General features: G+C 41.4%; 1 protein-coding gene and 1 non-coding gene across 2 annotated transcripts in view; both read right to left on the bottom strand.

The window, feature by feature from the left end:
• Positions 1-20,887, bottom strand: part of IPO11 (importin 11) — a 192,584-nt gene extending 171,697 nt beyond the window's left edge. The window contains 4 exon segments of the mRNA XM_049768835.1: positions 2,406-2,609; positions 7,578-7,650; positions 17,096-17,196; positions 20,749-20,887. Of these exon segments, the coding sequence (XP_049624792.1) occupies positions 2,406-2,609; positions 7,578-7,650; positions 17,096-17,196; positions 20,749-20,886 (516 nt within the window). The 5' untranslated portion in view covers position 20,887.
• LOC126002387 (U6 spliceosomal RNA) lies at positions 16,891-16,998 on the bottom strand. The gene has a single exon (XR_007493105.1). It is a non-coding gene; the product is annotated as a U6 spliceosomal RNA (small nuclear RNA).
• Positions 20,888-21,429: the final 542 nt, after the last annotated feature.

Raw genomic sequence — 21,429 nt, 5'->3', positions numbered from 1 at the left:
AAATATATATTTTTTTTTTGATGACGCAAGAGCAATAATACAATTGATAAGGCACTTGCCCATGGCAGACCAGACAAAGGAAGCTGAAAGGAAAGAGGGAGGGAGGGAGGGAGGGAGGGAGGGAGGGAGGGAGGGAGGGAGGGAGGGAGGGAGGGAGGGAGCGAACGAATAAGGAAGGGAAGAAGAAAAGGGAGGGGAGGGAGGGAAGAGAGGGGATGAGGGAGGGGGAAAGGGAAGAAGAAGGGGGAAAGGGTAGAAGGAGGGGGGGAGAGGAAGGAAGGAAGGAAGGAAGGAAGGAAGGAAGGAAGGAAGGAAGGAAGGAAGGAAGGAAGGAAGGAAGGAAGGGAGGAAGGGAGGGAGGTAGGGAGGGAAGGAGGGAGGGAGGGAGGGAGGGAGGGAGGGAGGGAAGGAAGGGAGGGAGGGAGGGAGGGAAGGAGGGAGGGAAGGAAGGAAGGAAGGAAGGAAGGAAGGAAGGAAGGAAGGAAGGAAGGAAGGAAGGAAGGAAGGAAGGAAGGAAGGAAGGAAGGAGGGAGGGAGGGAGGGAGGGAGCGAATAAGGAAGGGAAGAAGAAAAGGGAGGGAGGGAGGGAAGAGAGGGGATGAGGGAGGGGAAAGGGAAGAAGAAGGGGGAAAGGGTAAGAAGGGAGGGAGAGGAAGGAAGGAAGGAAGGAAGGAAGGAAGGAAGGAAGGAAGGAAGGAAGGAAGGAAGGAAGGAAGGAAGGAAGGAAGGAAGGAAGGAAGGAAGGAAGGAAGGAAGGAAGGAAGGAAGGAAGGAAGGGAGGAAGGAAGGAAGGGAGGGAGGGAAGTAGGGAGGGAAGGAGGGAGGGAGGGAAGGAAGGGAGGGAGGGAGGGAGGGAGGGAGGGAGGGGAGGAAGGAAGGAAGGAAGGAAGGAAGGAAGGAAGGAAGGAAGGAAGGAAGGAAGGAAGGAGGAGGAGGGGGGGAGGAGGGAGGGAGGGAGGGAGGGAGGGAGGGAGGGAGGGAGGGAGGGAGGGAGGGAGGAAGGAAGGAAGGAAGGAAGGAAGGAAGGAAGGAAGGAAGGAAGGAAGGAAGGAAGGAAGGAAGGAAGGAAGGAAGGAAGGAAGGAAGGAAGGAAGGAAGGAAGGAAGGATCTAAAAAGATTATAAAAAATACATGCAAAAAAAAATGAAGTCATTTGTTTTTTCTCTTTCCCTGGCATTAGCAGGGTTGCATACAGGCCTGGCTATGGTTTTTTGCACTTTTAGCTGAGTGCTTGCCCAAGATCACACACCAGACTGAAGTCCCCACATAGTCACCATGTCAACCTCACTGATGTTTACATTCCTTTGTTGTGCTTATACACATACTCAACCAGGGTCACTCTCCTAACTAAGGCATTCACAGTTAGTTGCAGTGCTCTCCAGAGAACTCTATGGTCCTCACCCATGCTCACTAAGGAAGGGTACACTTCCATTTGTGAATATTTTTGGTTGTAGATATCCTTTTGTGGTATCTATACCTAGCTACATTACCTACAGTGCCAGGAATCAAAGCAGATCATCAATTTCATGCTCCACATATATAAAAAATCGGGAATTTGAATTTGTGACTATAACACTCTAAATCATTGCACTACTGTATGGGACAAAATAGTGCTACACACTCAAGAAAGGGCTTCTTGCCCCTCCCCACCAGTGAATCAGATTCCTTCCTATATCTGCCTATATTCATCAATTCCACAGGCACCCAATTTTAACTTTAAAATTTCAACTCTAGCCGACAGAGCTATAGCACAGTGACAGGGCATTTGCCATTTGCCTTGCACGCGGGGGATTCAGGACAGACCTGGGTTTGGTTTCCAGCATCCCATATGGTCCCCCAAACCTGCCAGGAGCAATTTCTGAGCACGGAGACAGAAGAAATTCCTGTGTGCTGCTAGATGTGGCTCAAAAACAAAAAAAATTTCAATTCTATACCCTCCTTTACGGTATTTTCATTTATAAGCTTTATCATCTCATCTGAACTACTTCAATTGCCTAAAAGCAATATCTGCTTTGATATTATATATGTACTATTTTGGGAGGGGGTTGCTTTTGGGTCACACATGGCAGTAGTTATTCCTGGCTCTGCACTTAAATCATTTCTGGCGGTGCTCAGGGATCCAAAGGGAATGCCAGGAATCAGATCCAGGTTGTCTGCATTCCAGGCAAGAGCTTTACCCTACTCTCATAAACAAGTACAACTTACTTGCAAAGAAGCGATCTTGTTAAGTAATTCTATCACTTAGAATCTTTCAAATGTCATTTATTATTCTAGAATTTTGAGTTAACTTAGAAAAAATATATCATCTATCAGTAAGAAAAGATCATCACGTCTTACAGACATTTTATATTATACATTTATATCCTGTAGAGTTTTCTTAATCATACTTAACTGAAATCACTTACATGAAAAAAAAGTTTTCTATCTGCAGCCAGACGTTTAGAGGCCAAAGTCTTAGTAACATGATAGAAGGTAAGCAATGCTCTGTGCTGTCGGAGATCATCCTGGACTTTCACAGATTCTATCAGAGTGGGTATCAATTCAGGCCACTGTCTGGGACAGTCCAATCGAGCAACTTTTGCAATGAGAACTGCAATCTGAGTTGCAATCTAAAGGAAGAAAATTAATTTTAAAAAAAATCAAAACATATATCAGAAATATATTATAGTTGAAAGTTACCTTTAAGTTAGCCATGCATTTTGACAACAGTAAATGAAATTTCACAAATGACTACTAGAGATAATGGTTCTCAAGGTAAAGCCTAATGATTGCAGGAAAACCAACATTTTTCAGGGGTGTTAAAGGGTCTCTTAGCCAATTACGTATCCAAAGAAAGTTAAATTTTCTTACCTTTTGCCCAAATAATGTGTTTTGTTTGAGGGTTTTTCCTTGTATGTGTGTGTGTGTGATTTCTAATAAAATTAAGTATCAGCAGGTACATTTGAGATTTTGTTTTTAGCAGTATAAGTTTAAAGACCTCAAGGTCTCACATAAGAATAAAGATAAAAATCAAATATTAAGTATGTAAATAATATTTGTACAGATCATCGCTTCCCAAATGCTGGTGAACAGAACACCGAAACACTAATCTAAAGCCCCTACCAAGTACCTCCTTCTCTAATTAGAGCAACTTTCTTACTCTCCATCTCTGTTGTCACTTAAGTGAAAGAACTGAAAAAAAGAAAACTGGAGGGCCCAGAGAGATAACACAGCGGCTTGCAAGCAGCTGATCCAGAACCAAAGGTGGTTGGTTCGAATCCCGGTGTCCCATATGGTCCCCCGTGCCTGCCAGGAGCTATTTCTGAGCAGACAGCCAGGAGTAACTTCTGAGTAACCCCTGCGTGTGGCCCAAAAACCAAAAACCAAAAACCAAAAAAAAAAGAAAGAAAACTGGAATAATTTTAAAAGTGTGAGCTAAAGCTACATTAAACAATATACTTCAGTAGTCTAGTTAAAGGGATGAACTAAAATAGAGCTGGGAAGACAGCTTTATGGGATAAATTCAAGCTTGAGCACCACTGGGAGTGACCTCCCTGAACAAAGTCAGGAGATGGGGTTGAGCACCTCTGAGTGTGGCCACAAGACCAAAAAATTTTTTTTAATTTTAATTGAACCATTTTGAAATACACAATTACAAAGTTATTAATGATTGAATTTCAGTCATACAATGTCTAACATCTATCCTGTCACCAGTGCACATTCGCACCACCACCAATGTCCCTACTTCCCCCACCACCCACAATAACAGACATTGTTTTCTCTCTTTTCCTGTTTTTTCCCTTTTAGATACTGTAGCTTGCAATACTGTTATCGAAGGGGCACCATGCCTATCACTTTATCTCCCAGTTGTCCAGAATGATTATTTCCAACTATCATTTCCATAGTTGTATTTTCTCTGCCCTAACTGCACTCCCCTGCTCTTTCTGGTAAGCTTCCTTCCAAGAACCATTTTCTGGCCCTCATCTTTATTGTCTTTGGTTATTATGATCACACTATCTTTTGTTTTTATATCCCACAAATGAATGTCGCCATTCTATCATTCTCTGCCTGATATAGTTGAAAATATCTCATCCACATAAAATTAACTTATATAGAAATGTTTATTTCCTACTTTAAAGATATTTATTCATAAATGCATCTAGTTTTTGCTGATATAATTTCTCCATAGTCAGTGAAAATTTTACTGCCTTGTATTATTTTTAATCATAATAATAAAGTCATTATTTTCCTAAGTACTTCATATACAAGAGCAAAATTTTAAAAGAATTAACTATAAGAGAAATTTAAGAATTTTATAGCCATTAATAAAACATTTTTGTTTTGTTTTGTTTTTGGGTCACACCGGCAGCGTTCAGGGGTTACTCCTGGCTCTATGCTCAGAAATCGCTCCTGGGAGGCTCAGGGACCATATGGGATGCTGGAATTCGAACCATCAACCTTTTGCATGCAAGGCAAACGCCTTACCTCTATACTATCTCTCCAACCCCCAAAACATTTTATTCTAAATAAATCTCACTATAAGTAAAAGAAAATTTTTATTATAATCTAGTATCTATCCTCTACCAAAAATTTTTGAAAATGTGGTGAGTGAAGAAAACTAATAAAAACCTGAGCAATGAGGGGCCAGAACAAAAGTACAGCACAGCGGGTAGGGCATTTGCTTTGCATGCAACAAACCAAGGTTCGACAACCCACCCTACCCCGTACACCTTCAGGTATGATTCCAAAGCACAGAGGCATGAGTAAGTGCTGAGCAGTGCTGGGTATGGCCCAAAAAGAAAACACTTAGTAGTGCTCTCAAGTTTCACTCACAACACCACCAAATACAAAGCCTGTAAACCATCCATAAAAATAAACCAGGCCAGGCAAGGCAAACACCTACTTGTGTTATCTCTCTGGTCCAGTTTATATAATTTTTATAAAGATGAGATAAAAAGATATAGCTCAAAAATCTAGAGCACGTTTGTTGGCCATCTTTAGGTTTTGGGGGACTCAGCTTTCTGAGTGCTTTGTATATTCTGGTTATCAGCCCCTTATCTGATGTGTTGAGTGCAAAAATTTTTTCCCATTCAGTTAGCTGTCTTCTTGTCTTGAGTTGGGTTTCCTTCGCCATGCAGAAGCTTCTTAGTTTGATGTAATCCCATTTGTTTATGTTTGATGCTAAGATCCTTGCCATTGGTGTTCCATCCTCGAAGACTTTTTTAATATATAGGTCTTCGAGTGTTCTGCCTATTTTTTCCTCAATAAACTTTATAGATCCTGATCTAATTTCAAGATCTTTAATCCATTTTGAGTTGACTTTTGTATAAGGGGTGAGGTATGGGTCAATTTTCAGTTTCTTACAGGTGGTTTTCCAGTTGTACCAACACCATTTGAAGAGACTTTCTTTGTTCCATTTCAAGTTCTTGGCTCTGTTGTCAAATATTAGTTGACTGTACATCTGGGGATTTATTTCTGGAAATTCTGTTCTAACCCACTGGTCTGAGGCTCTGTTTTTGTTCCAGTACCATGCTGTTTTGATCACTATGGCTTTATAGTATAGCTTCAGATTAGGTAAAGAAATGCCACCCAACTTCTTGTTTTTCAGTATCTGTTTGGCTTTCCTGGGTCTTTTGTGGTTCCAGATGAATTTTATGATTGATTGTTCTAAGTCTTGAAAGAATGATGCATGGATTTGGATGGGAGTAAATGATCATGCAAGGAGTCTAGAGTTAATCCCATGACAGTATACTTCAGGGGTGGAGAAACCCTGTGTCTCCTAGGTCAAGAATTCCCTCTACAATAACCCCAATAGTTACTGTGCCTATGCAGGGGGATAAAGAAAAGGAGAGAAAAAAAAAGCACAAAACAATCATTTTTCCACATGTTTATTTATCGATTGATCGATTTTTTTTTGACGTCTTTATTTTGGTGTGGAGATTACGGTTGATGTCTCCAATATTATTTTATTTTGTCTTGTCTTTCTCTTTCTTTTTGCATTCGAGCATGAGTTGATTTCAGAACCGAGACTATTGTGTGGTGCCTACCTTTATTGCTGTAGTGCTCATCGGTTATTTAATTCGATAATTTTTTTCTGTATTGCTGTGGTATTTCAATTACCTTTTTCACATCCTCTCTCAAACTGAAGTTGAAAGCCTCTAGAGAGACTCAGCCCATTTTCAGCGTATTTGACTTTTGACTTCTTTTTTTTTTCCCTCTTATTTTGTACCCCATTCTATTGCTTTTCTTGCCTTCAAATAAAACCACATACCTGGATTTTTCTAGCTCTGCCTCTTAAATAGAAGGGAAAACGAGGGTTCCAGGACTAAACAGATATGAGATCACTAGTAGTAAGCCAGACAAAGGGGGGTCCACCTACTCTAGCAGCCTGGGGGGTGATGGTGGGGTATATGGGTTGTAGAAAGGAAACTGGAATGGGGGGAGGACATAGTTGGTGATGGGTATTCCCTTGATTCAATGTTAATATGTACCTAAAATACTACTGTGAAAGATATGTAAGCCATTATGGAAAAAAATATGTTTTTAATCAGAAACAAACAAAAAAAAAAATCTAGAGCACTTGCCATACATGCACAAGGCCCTAGGTTCAATCCACAGAACCACTGAGTTCAAAGACTTGATAGTCTTAAAATATCACTGAATCAGAGTAACACATTGCCAAGACAAGGTCCCAGGGACCTCTGAGCACTGCTTGGAAAGTACATCCCTACAAAAAAATGTTAATGGAGGAAAGACAATTAAATCATTAAATAAGGGGCCGGCGAGGTGGCACTAGAGGTAAGGTGTCTGCCTTGCAAGCACTAGCCAAAAAAGGACTGCGGTCCCATATGGTCCCCCCAAGCCAGGGGCAATTTCTGAGTGCTTAGCCAAGAGTAACCCCTGAGCATCAAATGGGTGTGGCCCAGAAAAACAAAAAAAAGGGGCCGGTGAGGTGGTACGAGAGGTAAGGTGTCTGCCATGCAAGTGCTAGCCAAGGAAGGACCGCGGTTCGATCCCCCGGCGTCCCATATGGCCCCCCCAAGCCAGGGGCAATTTCTGAGCGCTTAGCCAGAAGTAACCCCTGAGCATCAAATGAGTGTGGCCCAAAAAAATCATTAAATAAATCATTAAATAAATATAAATCATTAAAATTAGTTTCTATACAGTGAAACTACAAATATATATATTTGCTTTCAATATTGACACAAAATTGAAAGAGTAAATTGAAAGCAGTAAAGTTTAGCTACAATTCTTAACAAAGGATGTTAAAATATTAAAAATCAACAGAGAGGCCAGAGAAAGGGCAGTGGGCAAGGAACATTCTTTGCACAAGGTTAACGGGGGTTCAATTTCCAGAGTCCCATATGGTCTCCCAATTACTGACAGCAATGACTCCTCCTGAGCATAGAGACAAGAGTAAGCACTGAGCACTGCTGGATGCAGCACCTCTCTCAAAAGAATCAACGAAGAAACATATTAAACAAGCAAAACAACTGAAAATTGTATAATCAGATCTTATTTCTAGTGTCAAGAAACAAATTAGTCTGGAAAAGCGGCAACTAAAGAAGAAATAAGAATTAGCACAATTTTCTACTAACCTGGTTTATTGGTTCATTGAAGTTAGTGATTAGTCCTGCACGCAATGTAGATTTCTCCTCCTCTGAGAGAGCACTGTAAAAAAATACATTAATTATGTAAGAAAGTTATACCTTGGGGCTGGAGAGATAACACAGCGGCTTTTGCCTTGCAAGCAACCGATCCAGGAACTAAGGTGGTTGGTTCAAATCCTGGGGTACCATATGGTCCCCCATGCCTGCCAGGAGCTATTTCTGAGCAGATAGCCAGAGGTAACCCCTGAGCACCACTGGGTGTGGCAAAAAAAAGAAAGAAAGAAAGAAAGAAAGAAAGAAAGAAAGAAAGAAAGAAAGAAAGAAAGAAAGAAAGAAAGAAAGAAAGAAAGAAAGAAGGAAGGAAGGAAGGAAAGGAAAGGAAAGGAAAGGAAAGGAAAGGAAAGGAAAGGAAAGGAAAGGAAAGGAAAGGAAAGGAAAGGAAAGGAAAGGAAAGGAAAGGAAAGGAAAGGAAAGGAAAGGAAAGGAAAGGAAAGGAAAGGAAAGGAAAGGAAAGGAAAGGAAAGGAAAGGAAAGGAAGGAAAGGAAAGGAAAGGAAAGGAAAGGAAAGGAAAGGAAAGGAAAGGAAAGGAAAGGAAAGGAAAGGAAAGGAAAGGAAAGGAAAGGAAAGGAAAGGAAAGGAAAGAAGAAAAGAAGAGAAGAGAAGAGAAGAGAAGAGAAGAGAAGAGAAGAGAAGAGAAGAGAAGAGAAAAGAAAAGAAAAGAAAAGAAAAGAAAAGAAAAGAAAAGAAAAGAAAAGAAAAGAAAAGAAAAGAAAGTTATGCCTAATAAAGAATGCAGGTCAGTAATATACCACTGCAAATGTTAGCAATGATAAGTCTTATTGAGGACAATGCCTGAGCAGAGCATTAGCTATGCATCTGTGAGATCCTGGGTTCCATCCCCAGCATCACAAAAAGAAAGAAAAGAAAAAAAAAGACTTGGGAAAACTGAATTAAAGGCAGACTACATGAAAAGTTCTAATATTTCAAATGCATATATAAAAAAATAAAAGAAGCATCTCGAATTTTATTTCAAAAATCTAGAAAAAAGAAGAGCAAATTAAAAAATTTTTTTTCTGGGCCCGGAGAGATGGCACAGCGGCATTTGCCTTGCAAGCAGCCGATCCAGGACCAAAGGTGGTTGGTTCGAATCCCGGTGTCCCATATGGTCCCCCGTGCCTGCCAGGAGCTATTTCTGAGCAGACAGCCAGGAGGAACCCCTGAGCACCGCCGGGTGTGGCCCAAAAACCAAAAAAAAAAAAAAAAAAAAAAAAAAAAATTTTTTTTCTTTTTGGGGCCACAATCAGCAGTGTATAGGGATTATTCCTGACTGTCATGGATCACTTCTGGTAGGTTCGGGAGACTACAGGGGTACCAGGGACTGAATCCAGGTCGGCAATATATACAGGTTAAGCTCTCTACCTCTATCACTTTGGCCACTGTCAAACTTTACAAAGTACAAAAAATAACTAAAGACAGACAAATAGGCCAACAGGATAAAAGAACAAAGCCATAGAGTAGTAATATTATACTCCTGCTTCACATCACATACAGTCCTGACAGAGACACCATTTCCAGTTCACTTCTAAAAAATAGTTCCTTTGGGCCCGGAGAGATAGCACAGCGGCGTTTGCCTTGCAAGCAGCCGATCCAGGACCAAAGGTGGTTGGTTCGAATCCCGGTGTCCCATATGGTCCCCCATGCCTGCCAGGAGCTATTTCTGAGCAGATAGCCAGGAATAACACCTGAGCGCTGCCGGGTGTGGCCCAAAAACCAAAAAAAAATAAAAATAGTTCCTTTATCATTTTTTGTTTTGGGGCTGGGGAATACCTCCTAAATAAGACTCAAGAGGCTGAGTGCCCTCCAGATGATTCATGATTCATAACCAACCATATCCAATGATTTAGTAAAAGTCCCAAGAGCCGGGGCCAGAGAGACAGCACAGCGGGGTAGCACAGAAGGTAAGGCATTTGCCTTGCATGCAGAAGGTCGGTGGTTTGAATCCTGGCATCCCACATGGTCCCCCGAGCCTGGCAGGGGCGATTTCTGAGTGTAGAGTCAGGAGTAGCCCCTGAGTGCTGCTGGATGTGACCCTCCCCCCCCCAAAAAAAAGTCCCAATAGCCCTGAGAATGCAGTGCTTAAAGGACCATGAGATGGTACCTGGGGCTCAGTAGGCAAAACATGCATTCCAACCCTTTGAGCTATGTCTCAAACAACCCTTCACAAAATCCTAAAAATTTACATGACTTTGGGTTGAATAAAATTTTATTTAAAAGACCCAGGGCCAGTGAGATAGCATGGAGGTAAGGCGTTTGCCTTTCATGCAGAAGGTCATTGGTTTGAATCCCGGCATCCCATATGGTCCCCCAAGCCTGCCAGGAGCAATTTCTGAGCAAGGAGCCAGGAGTAACCCCTGAGCGCTGCCGGGTGTGACCCAAAAACAAACAAACAAAAAAAAGTTTTGGGGGCCGGGTGGTGGCACTAAAGGTAAGGTGCCTGCCTTGCCTGTGCTAGCCTTGGATGGACCGCGGTTCGATCCCCCAGTGTCCCATATGGTCCCCCAAGTCAGGAGCAACTTCTGAGCACATAGCCAGGAGTAACCCCTGAGCGTTACCGGGTGTGGCCCAAAAACAAAAAAAAAAAAAAAAAAAAAAAGTCCCAAAGTAATTATGAAAGTTAATTGATCTTTATCAAAACAAAACAAAACAAAACAAAAAAACCTCTGCATCAATATATACCATTAAGAGTGAAAAGTACAGTCTGACCCAAGTTCAAATCCTGGCACTATTACTACTTATTTCTGTTCCCCAAATCCTGCAGGAAGAGAGTAATCATTAAGCCAACCCAGAAGTAACTCCTAAGCACACCTGTGTAGTCAACTGGAAATTGAGCTCCAATACGATCCAGCTATACCACTCCTAGGAATATACCTGAGGAACACAAAAATACAATACAAAAATCCCTTCCTTACACCTATATTCATTGCAGCACTATTTACCACAGCAAGACTCTGGAAACAACCAAGATGCCCTTCAACAGATGAGTGGCTAAAGAAACTGTGGTAAATATACACAGTGGAATATTATGCAGCCATCAGAAGAGATGAAGTCATGAAATTTTCCTATACATGGATGTACATGGAATCTATTGTGCTGAGTGAAATAAGTCAGAGAGAGAGAAAGATGCAGAATGTTCTCACTCATCTATGGGTTTTAAGAAAAATGAAAGATATTCTTTCAATAATTTTCAGACAAAAGAGAGGAGGGCTGGAAGTTACAGCCCACTTCATGAACCTCACCATGATGAGTTTAGAGAAATAACTACATTGCGAACTATCCTAACAATGAGAATGTATAGAGAAATAGAAAGCCTATCTAGAGTACAGGTGGGGGAGGAGGATTATTTGGATCTTTTTTTTTTTTTTTTTTTTTTTTTTTTTGGTTTTTGGGCCACGCCTGGTGACAATCAGGGGTTGCTCCTGGCTTGGGGGACCATATGGGATGCCGGGGGATCGAACTGCAGTCCATCCTAGGCTTGCGCTGGCAAGGCAGTCACCTTACCTTTAGCGCCGGCCCCAGAGGAGGAATATTTGGAACATTAGTGGTGGGAATGTTGCACTGGTGATGGGGGGTGTCCTCTTATATGACTGAAACCCAACCACAATCATGTTTATAACGAAGGTGTTTAAATTAAAAAAAAAGTTTAATACAAAAAAAATTGTTTAAGTGAAAAGTCAAATCATAGAGATAAGGGGTCGGAGCGGAGGCGCAAGTGGTAAGGCATCTGCCTTGTGCATGCTAACCTAGGACAGACCGCAGTTTGATCCCCCCCCCCCCCACCGCATCACATATGGTTCCCCCAAGTCAGGAGCAAGAAGTAACCCCTGAGTGTCACCAGGTGTGGCCCCAAAACCAAAAAAAAAAAAAAGACTAAGTGAAAAGTCAAGTCAAAAAAAACAAGATAAGGGGCCAAAGCAGTGGTGCAGGTGATAGTGCATCTGCTTTGCATGTGCTAACATAGGATGGACTGCATGGTTCAATCCTCTGGCGTCTTCAAGCCAGGGGTGATTTCTGAATGCATAGCTAGGAGTAACCCCTAAGCGTCACCAGGTGTGGCCCAAGATTCCTCCCCCCAAAAAAGATAGCACAAAGAGGCAGCTTGAATACCACATGATATATTATTTAACTGTTGTTTAGACTTCTAGTTTCTAATGATCTAAGAAAGCACATTGAAAATATTTAACCATAACTTATTCTACATTCTACCTGTGAAAAATAGTTGTTTATATTATACATAATATAATGATATATATTATATCATATTCTTCATATAGCAAACAAAACAATAATCTTTAGGACATACTCAAAACTTGACACAGTATAAGAAATAAAAAATAAAATATAGGGACTGGCCACAAGAAAATCACAAAAGACAATAGGGAAGCCTATACTTCCTTCAAATGTTTAAGACCTATATAATACTACCTCTTAACCTGTTTTCCCCCAAATGTAAGGTAGTCTCCTGCATCACTTTGTTCCTTTAATTACTTTTTTAATTCATTTTTTTTTGTTTTTTGGTTTTTGTTTTTTTTTTTGTTTTTTTTTTTTTTTGGTTTTTGGGCCACACCCGGCGGTGCTCAGTGGTCATTCCTGGCTGTCTGCTCAGCAATAGCTCCTGGCAGGCACGGGGGACCATATGGGACACCGGGATTCGAACCAACCACCTTTGGTCCTGGATCAGCTGCTTGCAAGGCAAACACCACTGTGCTATCTCTCGGGCCCTAATTCATTTTTAAGATTCTTTTTTCTTTATATAAATGTGAGTATATATATATTTTTTGTCTTGTTTCTGTTTTCTTCTCTTTCCACCCCCAAATGCACCAGCAATATAATGTAGCATCATTTCTTCTTGCAAAGGCATACTAAAAAAAATGGGAAATCTTACTTATAAAATCAAGCTCTTATCTACTAGGGATAAGAACTCATACTTTTTTACAATACAGGGGCACCTCCCACCTTAAACATATGTCATGTGGACTCAACCTTGAACCTGGATCCCAGATATAGAAACGACACAGTTCTCCACAACAGCTCCAGGAACCAAATCCCCTCTGGGACAACCTTAATACTGCTCTGGCACCAACATGTGCCAGTTCTGATATGATATCCTGACAAGGAGGAAATGAAAACAACTTGATCGAAGAGCAGGTTGTCTTACCTCACCATCTAACCATAAGACAAAATCAGAAGACTTGTCATCCTTTGATCTGTGCAAAAGCCAAGATTGCTATCTACAGAAGACTTGACTCTGACAACCATGACTGGGCAGAACGTATCCTAGGACCAATAAAAAAAGCCCTCATCTAGGTTTTAGCCTATAATCTGTCCAACAACCAAGATCTCTATTTCCTGAGGTCTGACTGAGACAACTGCAACTGAACAGGTCTTCTGGAAACATAACGAAAGACTCTATCCCAGGCTCCATCCTAGGATCAGTGCAATGACCAACATCAACAACAATAGAAGACGGATTAAAAAGACAGTGAAGGGGGCCTGGAGAGATAGCACAGCGGTGTTTGCCTTGCAAGCAGCCGATCCAGGACCTAAGGTGGTTGGTTCGAATCCCGGTGTCCCATATGGTTCCCCATGCCTGCCAGGAGCTATTTCTGAGCAGACAGCCAGGAGTAACCCCTGAGCACCGCTGGGTGTGGCGACAGTGAAGGAACAGAACTTGTAGAACCACAAAAAAGACTTCATCATAAGCTCCATTCCTTGACTAGTGCAAATACCAAGATCTCTACATATAGAGGTCTGATTGTATCACCCATGACGAAGCGGAAGTTTTCCATACACCACAAAAGCACCTAGGGGAGCGTAAATGAACATGCAAGGAATCTGTAATTATTCCCATGACAGTATACTTCAAGGGTGGAGAAACCCTGTATCTCTTAGGCCAAGGGAATTCCCTTTCTAATGCCCCCAATATTTACTGTGCCTATGTAGAAATAAACAAATAAACAAAAAGCATAAAATAATCTTTTTTACTTACTTATCTATTTTTTTCTTTTTCTTTTTGCGCTCTATTATGTTTTTATCTCAGGACTGTGGTTATTATGTAGTGCTTGTCTTTAATGCTGTAGTACTCACTGGATTTTTTGGTTGTTATTTCCTCTTGTATTGTGGTATTTTGCTTCTTTTTTCCCTTTTCTTCTCTCAAACTGAGGTTGAGAGCCTCTAGGACTCTGCCCATTTTCGGCTTATTTGAGTTTTACTCCATTTTATTGCTTTTCTTTTCTTCAAACAGAACCACATAACTTGAACCATCTAGTTCCGCCTCCCAAATTGAGGGGGAAATAATGGAGGGTACCAAGACCAAACAGTTGTATGATCACTAAGTAGTAAGCTAGACACAGAAGGGAACACTTATACTAGCATCTCGGAGAGTAAGGGTGGGGGATATGGGATGCAAGCTGGGAACAGGGGTGGAGGGAGGACAACTTTGGTGATGGGAATTCCCCCGATTCAATGTTAATATGTACCTAAAATATTACTGTGAAAGATATGTAATCCACTTTGGTCAAAATAAAAATTACTATAATAAAAAAATAGGGGTTGGAGTGGTAACACAGCAGGTAGGGCATTTGTCTTGCACATGACAACAACCCATGTACAACCCATGTTCAATCCCTGCCATCCCATATGGTCCCAACATCATGACAGGAGTGATTCCTGAGCACAGAGCCAGAGTAACCAGAGTACCACCAGGTGTGGCCCAAAAGTAAAAACAAACCCACAAAAAAGTGATAGTAAACAGTTTCCTATAACTCAATAATACTCCATTTCTTATCACTAAATATTTTATTTCTCAAAACTGTGAATTCTAATGTAAGAGTTTGCTTCAAATCATAAAGTCCTAAGTGCCTCAAAATATTCCAGCTTGTATTCAAGGGCAGATTCTCTTCTATATTTTATAATACTAAACCATTTAATTTTTTAAAGACCTACAGTGCCATCTGCTGGAAATCAAAAGAATGTTACTTTTTCAGCAAAGCTCACAGTAGTTTTTTTTTCAATATCTTTATGTAAGCACCATGATTATAAACATATTTGTAATTGGGTTTCACTCATAAAAAGAACACCCCCACACCAGTCACAATTTTCTATAAAATTCCAGGGTTTAGTGCACACCACTTTTTCAATTTTTACACACACACGAGATAAAATTGCTAAAATCCAGACACACAAACATACATGCACACAAGCAAAATAAAATTGCTAAAAACCAGAAAACAAGGAATGGGGACAAGCATCAAGAAGTGAGAAGGGGGGCCCGGAGAGATAGCACAGTGGCGTTTGCCTTGCAAGCAGCCGATCCAGGACCAAAGGTGGTTGGTTCGAATCCCGGTGTCCCATATGGTCCCTCGTGCCTGCCAGGAGCTATTTCTGAGCAGACAGCCAGGAGTAACCCCTGAGCACCGCTGGGTGTGGCCCAAAAACCAAAAAAAAAAAAAAAAAAAAAAGAAGTGAGAAGGGGGCCGGAGATATAGCATGGAGGTGTTTGCATTGCATGCAGAAGGATGGTGGTTCAAAACCCGGCATCCCATATGGTCCTCCGAGCCTGCCAGGAGTGATTTCTGAGCATAGAGCCAGGAGTACAGGAGTAACCCCTGAGCGCTGCCGGGTGTAACCCAAAAAAAAAAAAAAAAAGTGAGAAGGGACTAAAGACAATGGTGAAGGTAAACTTACCTTGGTATTTCTTTTTTTGTGTTTTTGTTTTTTGTTTTTGAGGGGCCTTACCCAGTAGTGTTCAGGGGTTACCCTGGCTCTGTGCTCAGAAGTCACTCCTGGCACACTAGGGGGCCATATGGAATGCCAGGAATCGAGCCCAGGTCTGTCCTGGTCGTTCGCATGCAAGGCAAACACCCTACCGCTATGCTCTCTCTCCAGCCCTGATCTTGGTATTTCTGATAGTCAGTATAGTACAATACCACTGTATGCCTAAAAGATGACTATTAATATTATTATAACTCATAATACCTTAAAATTCTTATTGAATAATAATTTTAAAAGAGAAATCAAAAAGAGAGAGAAAGAGAAATCAGTTACTTGACATACTGAGAAGTTACAATTGAAGGGGCCAGAACAATAGCACAGCGTGTAGGGTGTTTGCCTTGCACATGGCCAACTCAAGTTCAATCTCTGGCACCCCATATGTCCCCCAATCCTCCAGAACTGATTTCTGAGCACTGGGCCAGGAGTAATCCCAGAGTGCCACTAGATGTGGCACAAAACTAAAAAAAAAAAAAAAAAAGTTACAATTGAATCTGAAGAGAATACACAAAATAAATACTACCTCATCCTTCCACAGAAGGAAGTAGTTATGTAAAAGGCTAGGAATTAATAAAGAGCTGGTTCAGAAATGCCCTGCATTTCCTTTTCAAGAATGTTTTTATTCAAAGTTCTAACCTCATATTTTTAAATACTTTTTTTAAAAAAAAAAAAAAAAAAAGACAGTTTTCAGGGCCGGAGCTGTGGCACAAGCAGTAGGGCATTTGCCTTGATACTCGCTAACCTAGGACTGACCACAGTTCGATCCCCCAGCATCCCACATGGTCCCCCAAGCCAGGGCAACCCCTGAGCGTCACTAGGTGTGGCCCAAAAAAACAAACAAACAAACAAAAAAAGGCAATTTTCAGCATGACTCACTCACTCTGCATTTGTTTTGTGCCCAGAAAACCACAAAATTAAAGATCCTCAGAAACAAAAAGCCAACAGGAAATTCATGATTCCCTCACCCTTAAGAAAAAACTCAAGGGGCAGGAGAGATAGCACAGTGGTGGAGCATTTGCCTGAGATGAGGCAGACCCGGGAGGGACCTTCAATTCCTGGGATCCCTAAGGTCCCCCAGCCTGCCAGGGGTGATTTCTGAGTGCACAGCCAGGAGTCACCACCACTGGGTGTGGCCCCAAAACCAACCAACCAACCAACCAATCAATACGTAAGGTTTAAAAAAAAGAACTTGGGGCCAGGAAGGTGGCGCTAGAGGTAAGGTGTTTGCCTTGCAAGCGCTAGCGTAGGATGGACCGTGGTTCAATCCCTCGGCATCCCATATGGTCCCCCCAAGCCAGGATCGACTTCTGAGCTCATAGCCAGGAGTAACCCCTGAGCATCAAACGGGTGTGGCCCAAAAACAAACAAACAAAAAAAAAAACTTAAAGCAATAAAATGGGTAAATGGATACTGATTTGTAATTAACTATACAAAACATTTTTGTTCTTCAGTCTTTAAAGCACTTTTCTTCTATAAAACATCAAACATTTCATGAATTTGCAAAGCACCCTAATTCTGGAAACTTGCTAAACTTCTCTGTATTGTTACAGTTCTAGTACTGTGTTGCTGAAATAAGCATCATGGTATTTTACATAAAAGAAAGAAAGAGTAGGTACATTCTTATAGGTTGAATTTAAAAAAATAATTACAGTAGGAGGTGAAGGACAATGGAACTTACTGAGGTGCTACCCGTCTCCAGTAACGGTCAATTCCATTTTTAAAATACAGCACAGCAAGCCATCTTACATTTATATCCAAAGTGTGGTTTGTAAAAATATTCTGTAAATAAAAAATAGTATTCAAATAAACATGAAGAAGTTAAATATACCCACAACAATATCTTTGCTGAGAGATAGTTCAATGAGTTAAATACATATTTTGCATGTGGGAGATCCAATTTAAATCCTCAGTACCAGCATTGACCCTAAATACCCCAAAAGCATCCCCCAAGAACATAGTCAGAGGCAATCCCCAAATACTGCCAGATATTAACCCAAAGAAATCCAAAATAGTGTTTTAAACCAAAAACTGTCATATGTGTTAAAATCTCAATGCTTGAGATTGGACAGAGTGTACAACTAACTATAGGGCACTTACCTTACCTGCAATCAACCGAAATTCAATCCCCCAACATCACATGGGTGCCTTAAGCACAGTCAGGAGTGAGCCCTGAGCACAACTGGGTATTGCTTCCTCACTCCCTTTATCCCTCCCCCAAAAAACCAAATCAAGCCAAAAACAGGATACAGAATTGTGATCTTTACAATGCAAATACAGTCATATGTTAAATTTTGAAAACCAGAAAGTATGTATTAATCACATTTTTAAAAATTATAGTTATACAATATCTACTAATATTTTAAAACTTAGCTCACATAATAATATTTGGAATTAACACTTAAATTATGTCTAAGCTTTCCACACTAGATTGAATATCTAGTAAAAATAAAAACAACAACAACAAAAATAGATTGAATATCTTTTCCTGTACTCTATCACAGGGCCCAGACATAAACACGATAAGTATCTGTTGAGCCAATGTATGACTACTGCAAAAGTTGATGGATTTCAGCCTGTCTCAGCTATTTCAGCTATCCTGAAGGACCAAGAAAAATCAATCTACAGATATATATATCCAAATAGAAACTACTAAAGTACTGGGACATAAGGTTGAGATCAGGCACACAAATTTAGCCAACTGAAGACTAAAGTAGGCAGCTACAGCAAAAATGAAAGAAATGCACTATTGATGTAAAGTACAGGGAAAAAGAAAAAAAGTTAGCAGGTTTTAATATGTATTATAAAAATATCGATTCCACGGACCAGAAAAATAGCACAGCACTAGGGGCGTTTGCCTTGCAAGCAGCCAATCCAGAATAGATGGTGGTTCAAATCCCAGCATCCCATATGGTCCCCCAAGCCTGCCAGGAGCAATTTCTGAGAGCAGAACCAGGAGTAACCCCTGAGCATCGCCAGGTGTGACTTAGGACCAATCAATCAATCAAGTTGGGGGGGTTGTTTTTTTTTGGGGGGGGTGATTTCTGGGCCACACGCAGTGACACTCAGTTACTCCTGGCTATGCGCTCAGAAATTGCTCTCGGCTTAGGAGTCCATATGGGACACCAGGCATCAAACCAAGGTCCATCCTGGGTCAGCTGTGTGCAAGGCAAAAGCCTTGCTATCGCTCCAGCGATTGATATCGCTCCAATCAATCAATAAAGTTAAAAAAAATTTTTTTAAAAAGTAACAACATACCCAGATAGTACAGCAGTTAGGGTGCTTGTCTTGCATGTGGCTGACGTGGATTCTATGCCAAGCATCCCATAGGGCTCCCTAAGCACTGCTAGAAGTGATCTCTGAGTGAGAGGTAAGAATAAGGCCCCCCCAATAGTAACAAAATATAGAGAGACTTAATAAATCAGACATTATACACAATAGCTGGGGTGAATTGAAAAAGAAATCAACAGGTAAGCAAGCCTAGTGGTTATTTTTAAGATTGATCAGTAACTAAGAAATTCTAAGTATTTAATATAATGGTCTAAAAAACTTACAAGACTGACAATGAGCATATTCATCTATATAAGTATATAAAAAGTATAGCATTCAAGAGATATTTACTGACTGGTTTTTGGGCCACGACCTAGCAGTACTCAGGAGTCACTCCTGGCTCTGCACTCAGAAAGCACCCCTGGCAGGCTAGGGGACCATATTGAATGCTGCGAATTGGGCCAAATCCCTCCAAGAATGACCACATGCAAGGCAAATGCCCTACCACTATGCTGTCTCTCCAACCCCTCAAGAGATATTTTTAACATTTGTATTGTACCAAAATTTACAAACATGGGATTATCTAAAGAAGAATAGAAACTTGAGGGTTAGGCATCTGGCTCAGAGGTTAAACTCCAGACTTTTTATGTGTGTGAGGTCTTAGGTCTGAGCTCCAGCATTACCAAAAAACTTACTTCTTTTGTATCCTTTAAAAAAATAAAATTAATGCTTTGGTGGCAAGAGAGGCAGAAGAGTAAGAATAAGGAGCTTGCCTTGCATTCAGTGATCCTACTCAATCCCCAATACCAACAGGTGATCTCCGAACTCAGAGTCAGAAATAAGCCCTGAGCACAGCCAGGTACAAACCTCAAGTCAAAAACAAGTTGTCTGGAGCCAGAGCTATAGCACAGCAGTAGGGTGTTTGCATTGCACAAAACTGACCTTGGACTGACCTCGGTTCAATCCTGGTGTCCTATATGGTATGGTCCCCCAAGCTGGGAGCAATTCTGAGTGCATAGCCAGGAGTAACCCCTGAGCATCAATGGGTGTGGCCCAAAAAAACAAAACAAACAATGAAACAAAAAAACAAACAAGTTGGTTTTGTTTTGTAGCCACACCCAGAGTGCTCAGAGATTACTCTTGGCTCTGCACTTAAAAATTACTCCTGGCTGGGGCCGGAGAGATAGCACAGAGGTAGGGCATTTGCCTTCCCTGCAGAAGGACAGTGGTTCACTCCTGGCATCCCATATGGTCCCCGAGCCTGCCAGGAGCAATTTCTGAGAGTAGAGTGAGGAGTAACCCCTGAGCGCTGCCAGGTGTGGCCCAAAAACCAGCGCCCCCCCCCCCCGAAAAAAAAAATTACTCCCGGCAGGCTTCAGAGACATATGGGATGCCATGGATTAAACCCAGGTCAGCCACATGCAAGGCAAACGCTCTACTCACAGTGCTATCAGTCCAGCTTCCATAAACAAGTTTGTTTTTTTTGTTTTGTTTTGTTTTGTTTTTGGTTTTTGGGTCACACCTGGCAGCGCTCAGGGGTTACTCCTGGCTCTACACTCAGAAATTGCTCCTGGCAGGCTCGGGGGACCATATGGGATGCCGGGATTCAAACCACGGGCCTTCTGCATGTCAGACAAACACTTTACCTCCATGCTATCTCTCCAGCCCTCAAAAAACAAGTTTTAAGTCAAAGTTTTGGCCCAGGTTTGTCTGATCTCCAACAAAAATTTGTCTCCAGGGCCCGGAGAGATAGCACAGCGGTGTTTGCCTTGCAAGCAGCCGATCCAGGACCAAAGGTGGTTGGTTCGAATCCCGGTGTCCCATATGGTCCCCCGTGCCTGCCAGGAGCTATTTCTGAGCAGACAGCCAGGAGTAACCCCTGAGCAATGTCGGGTGTGGCCCAAAAACAAACAAACAAAAATAATAATAATAATAATAATAATAATAATAATAATAATAATAATAAATAAAATAAAAGCAAATCACCAAAACAAGAAGGCTTTTAAAACAAAGTAATGGTATCTCAATTTATAAATAATAGTAAACTATTATTGACCTACTTACCAGCAACACTGAGTAGAAACCTGGTTGTGTTTCCCACTGTTTCAACTGCTCTTCAGCTGGTTTCAACACAGTCGTATCCTGACTGGTGGCCTGTGTTAAGACCTGAAGAACAACACTACTGGCGCTATTGAGATCCATGGATATCTGGCAATAAAAAAAAGAAAATCAAAATACTTGACTGTAACATCACACATACACAATCAGTAGTAACAAACAGGGAGAAGATTAATGTTCTGAATTAGTCATCTATTTCTGTCTGGTTTTGGTTTGGGTCCCATAGCTAGTGGTGCTCAGACTGCATTCACAAATCACTCCCAGCAGGATTTGAGAAATCATATAGGCTGCCAGAGATCAAACCCAGGTTGAGGGGCCGGTGTGGTGGTGCTAGAGGTAAGGTGTCTGCCTTGCCAGCTAGCCTAGGACGGACTGCGGTTCGATCCCCCGAAGTCCCATATGGTCCCCCAAGCCAGGAGTGACTTCTGAGCACATAGCCAGGAGTAACCCCTGAGCATCACCGGGTATGGCCCAAAAACCAAAAAAAAAAACCTCAGGTTGACCATATTCAAGACAAGCATTACCCACCATACTATGGCTCCAAATCCTGTGTAATATTTCAACTAGCCTGTATTTCTATTAATATTTCTTATTGGGGCCGGAGCAGGGTTCAAGCAGTAAGACGTC

Source organism: Suncus etruscus, chromosome 2 (assembly GCF_024139225.1).
Source record: "Suncus etruscus isolate mSunEtr1 chromosome 2, mSunEtr1.pri.cur, whole genome shotgun sequence".
NCBI classification, from domain to species: Eukaryota; Metazoa; Chordata; class Mammalia; order Eulipotyphla; family Soricidae; genus Suncus; species Suncus etruscus.
This window is presented reverse-complemented; position numbering and strand designations above follow the sequence as displayed.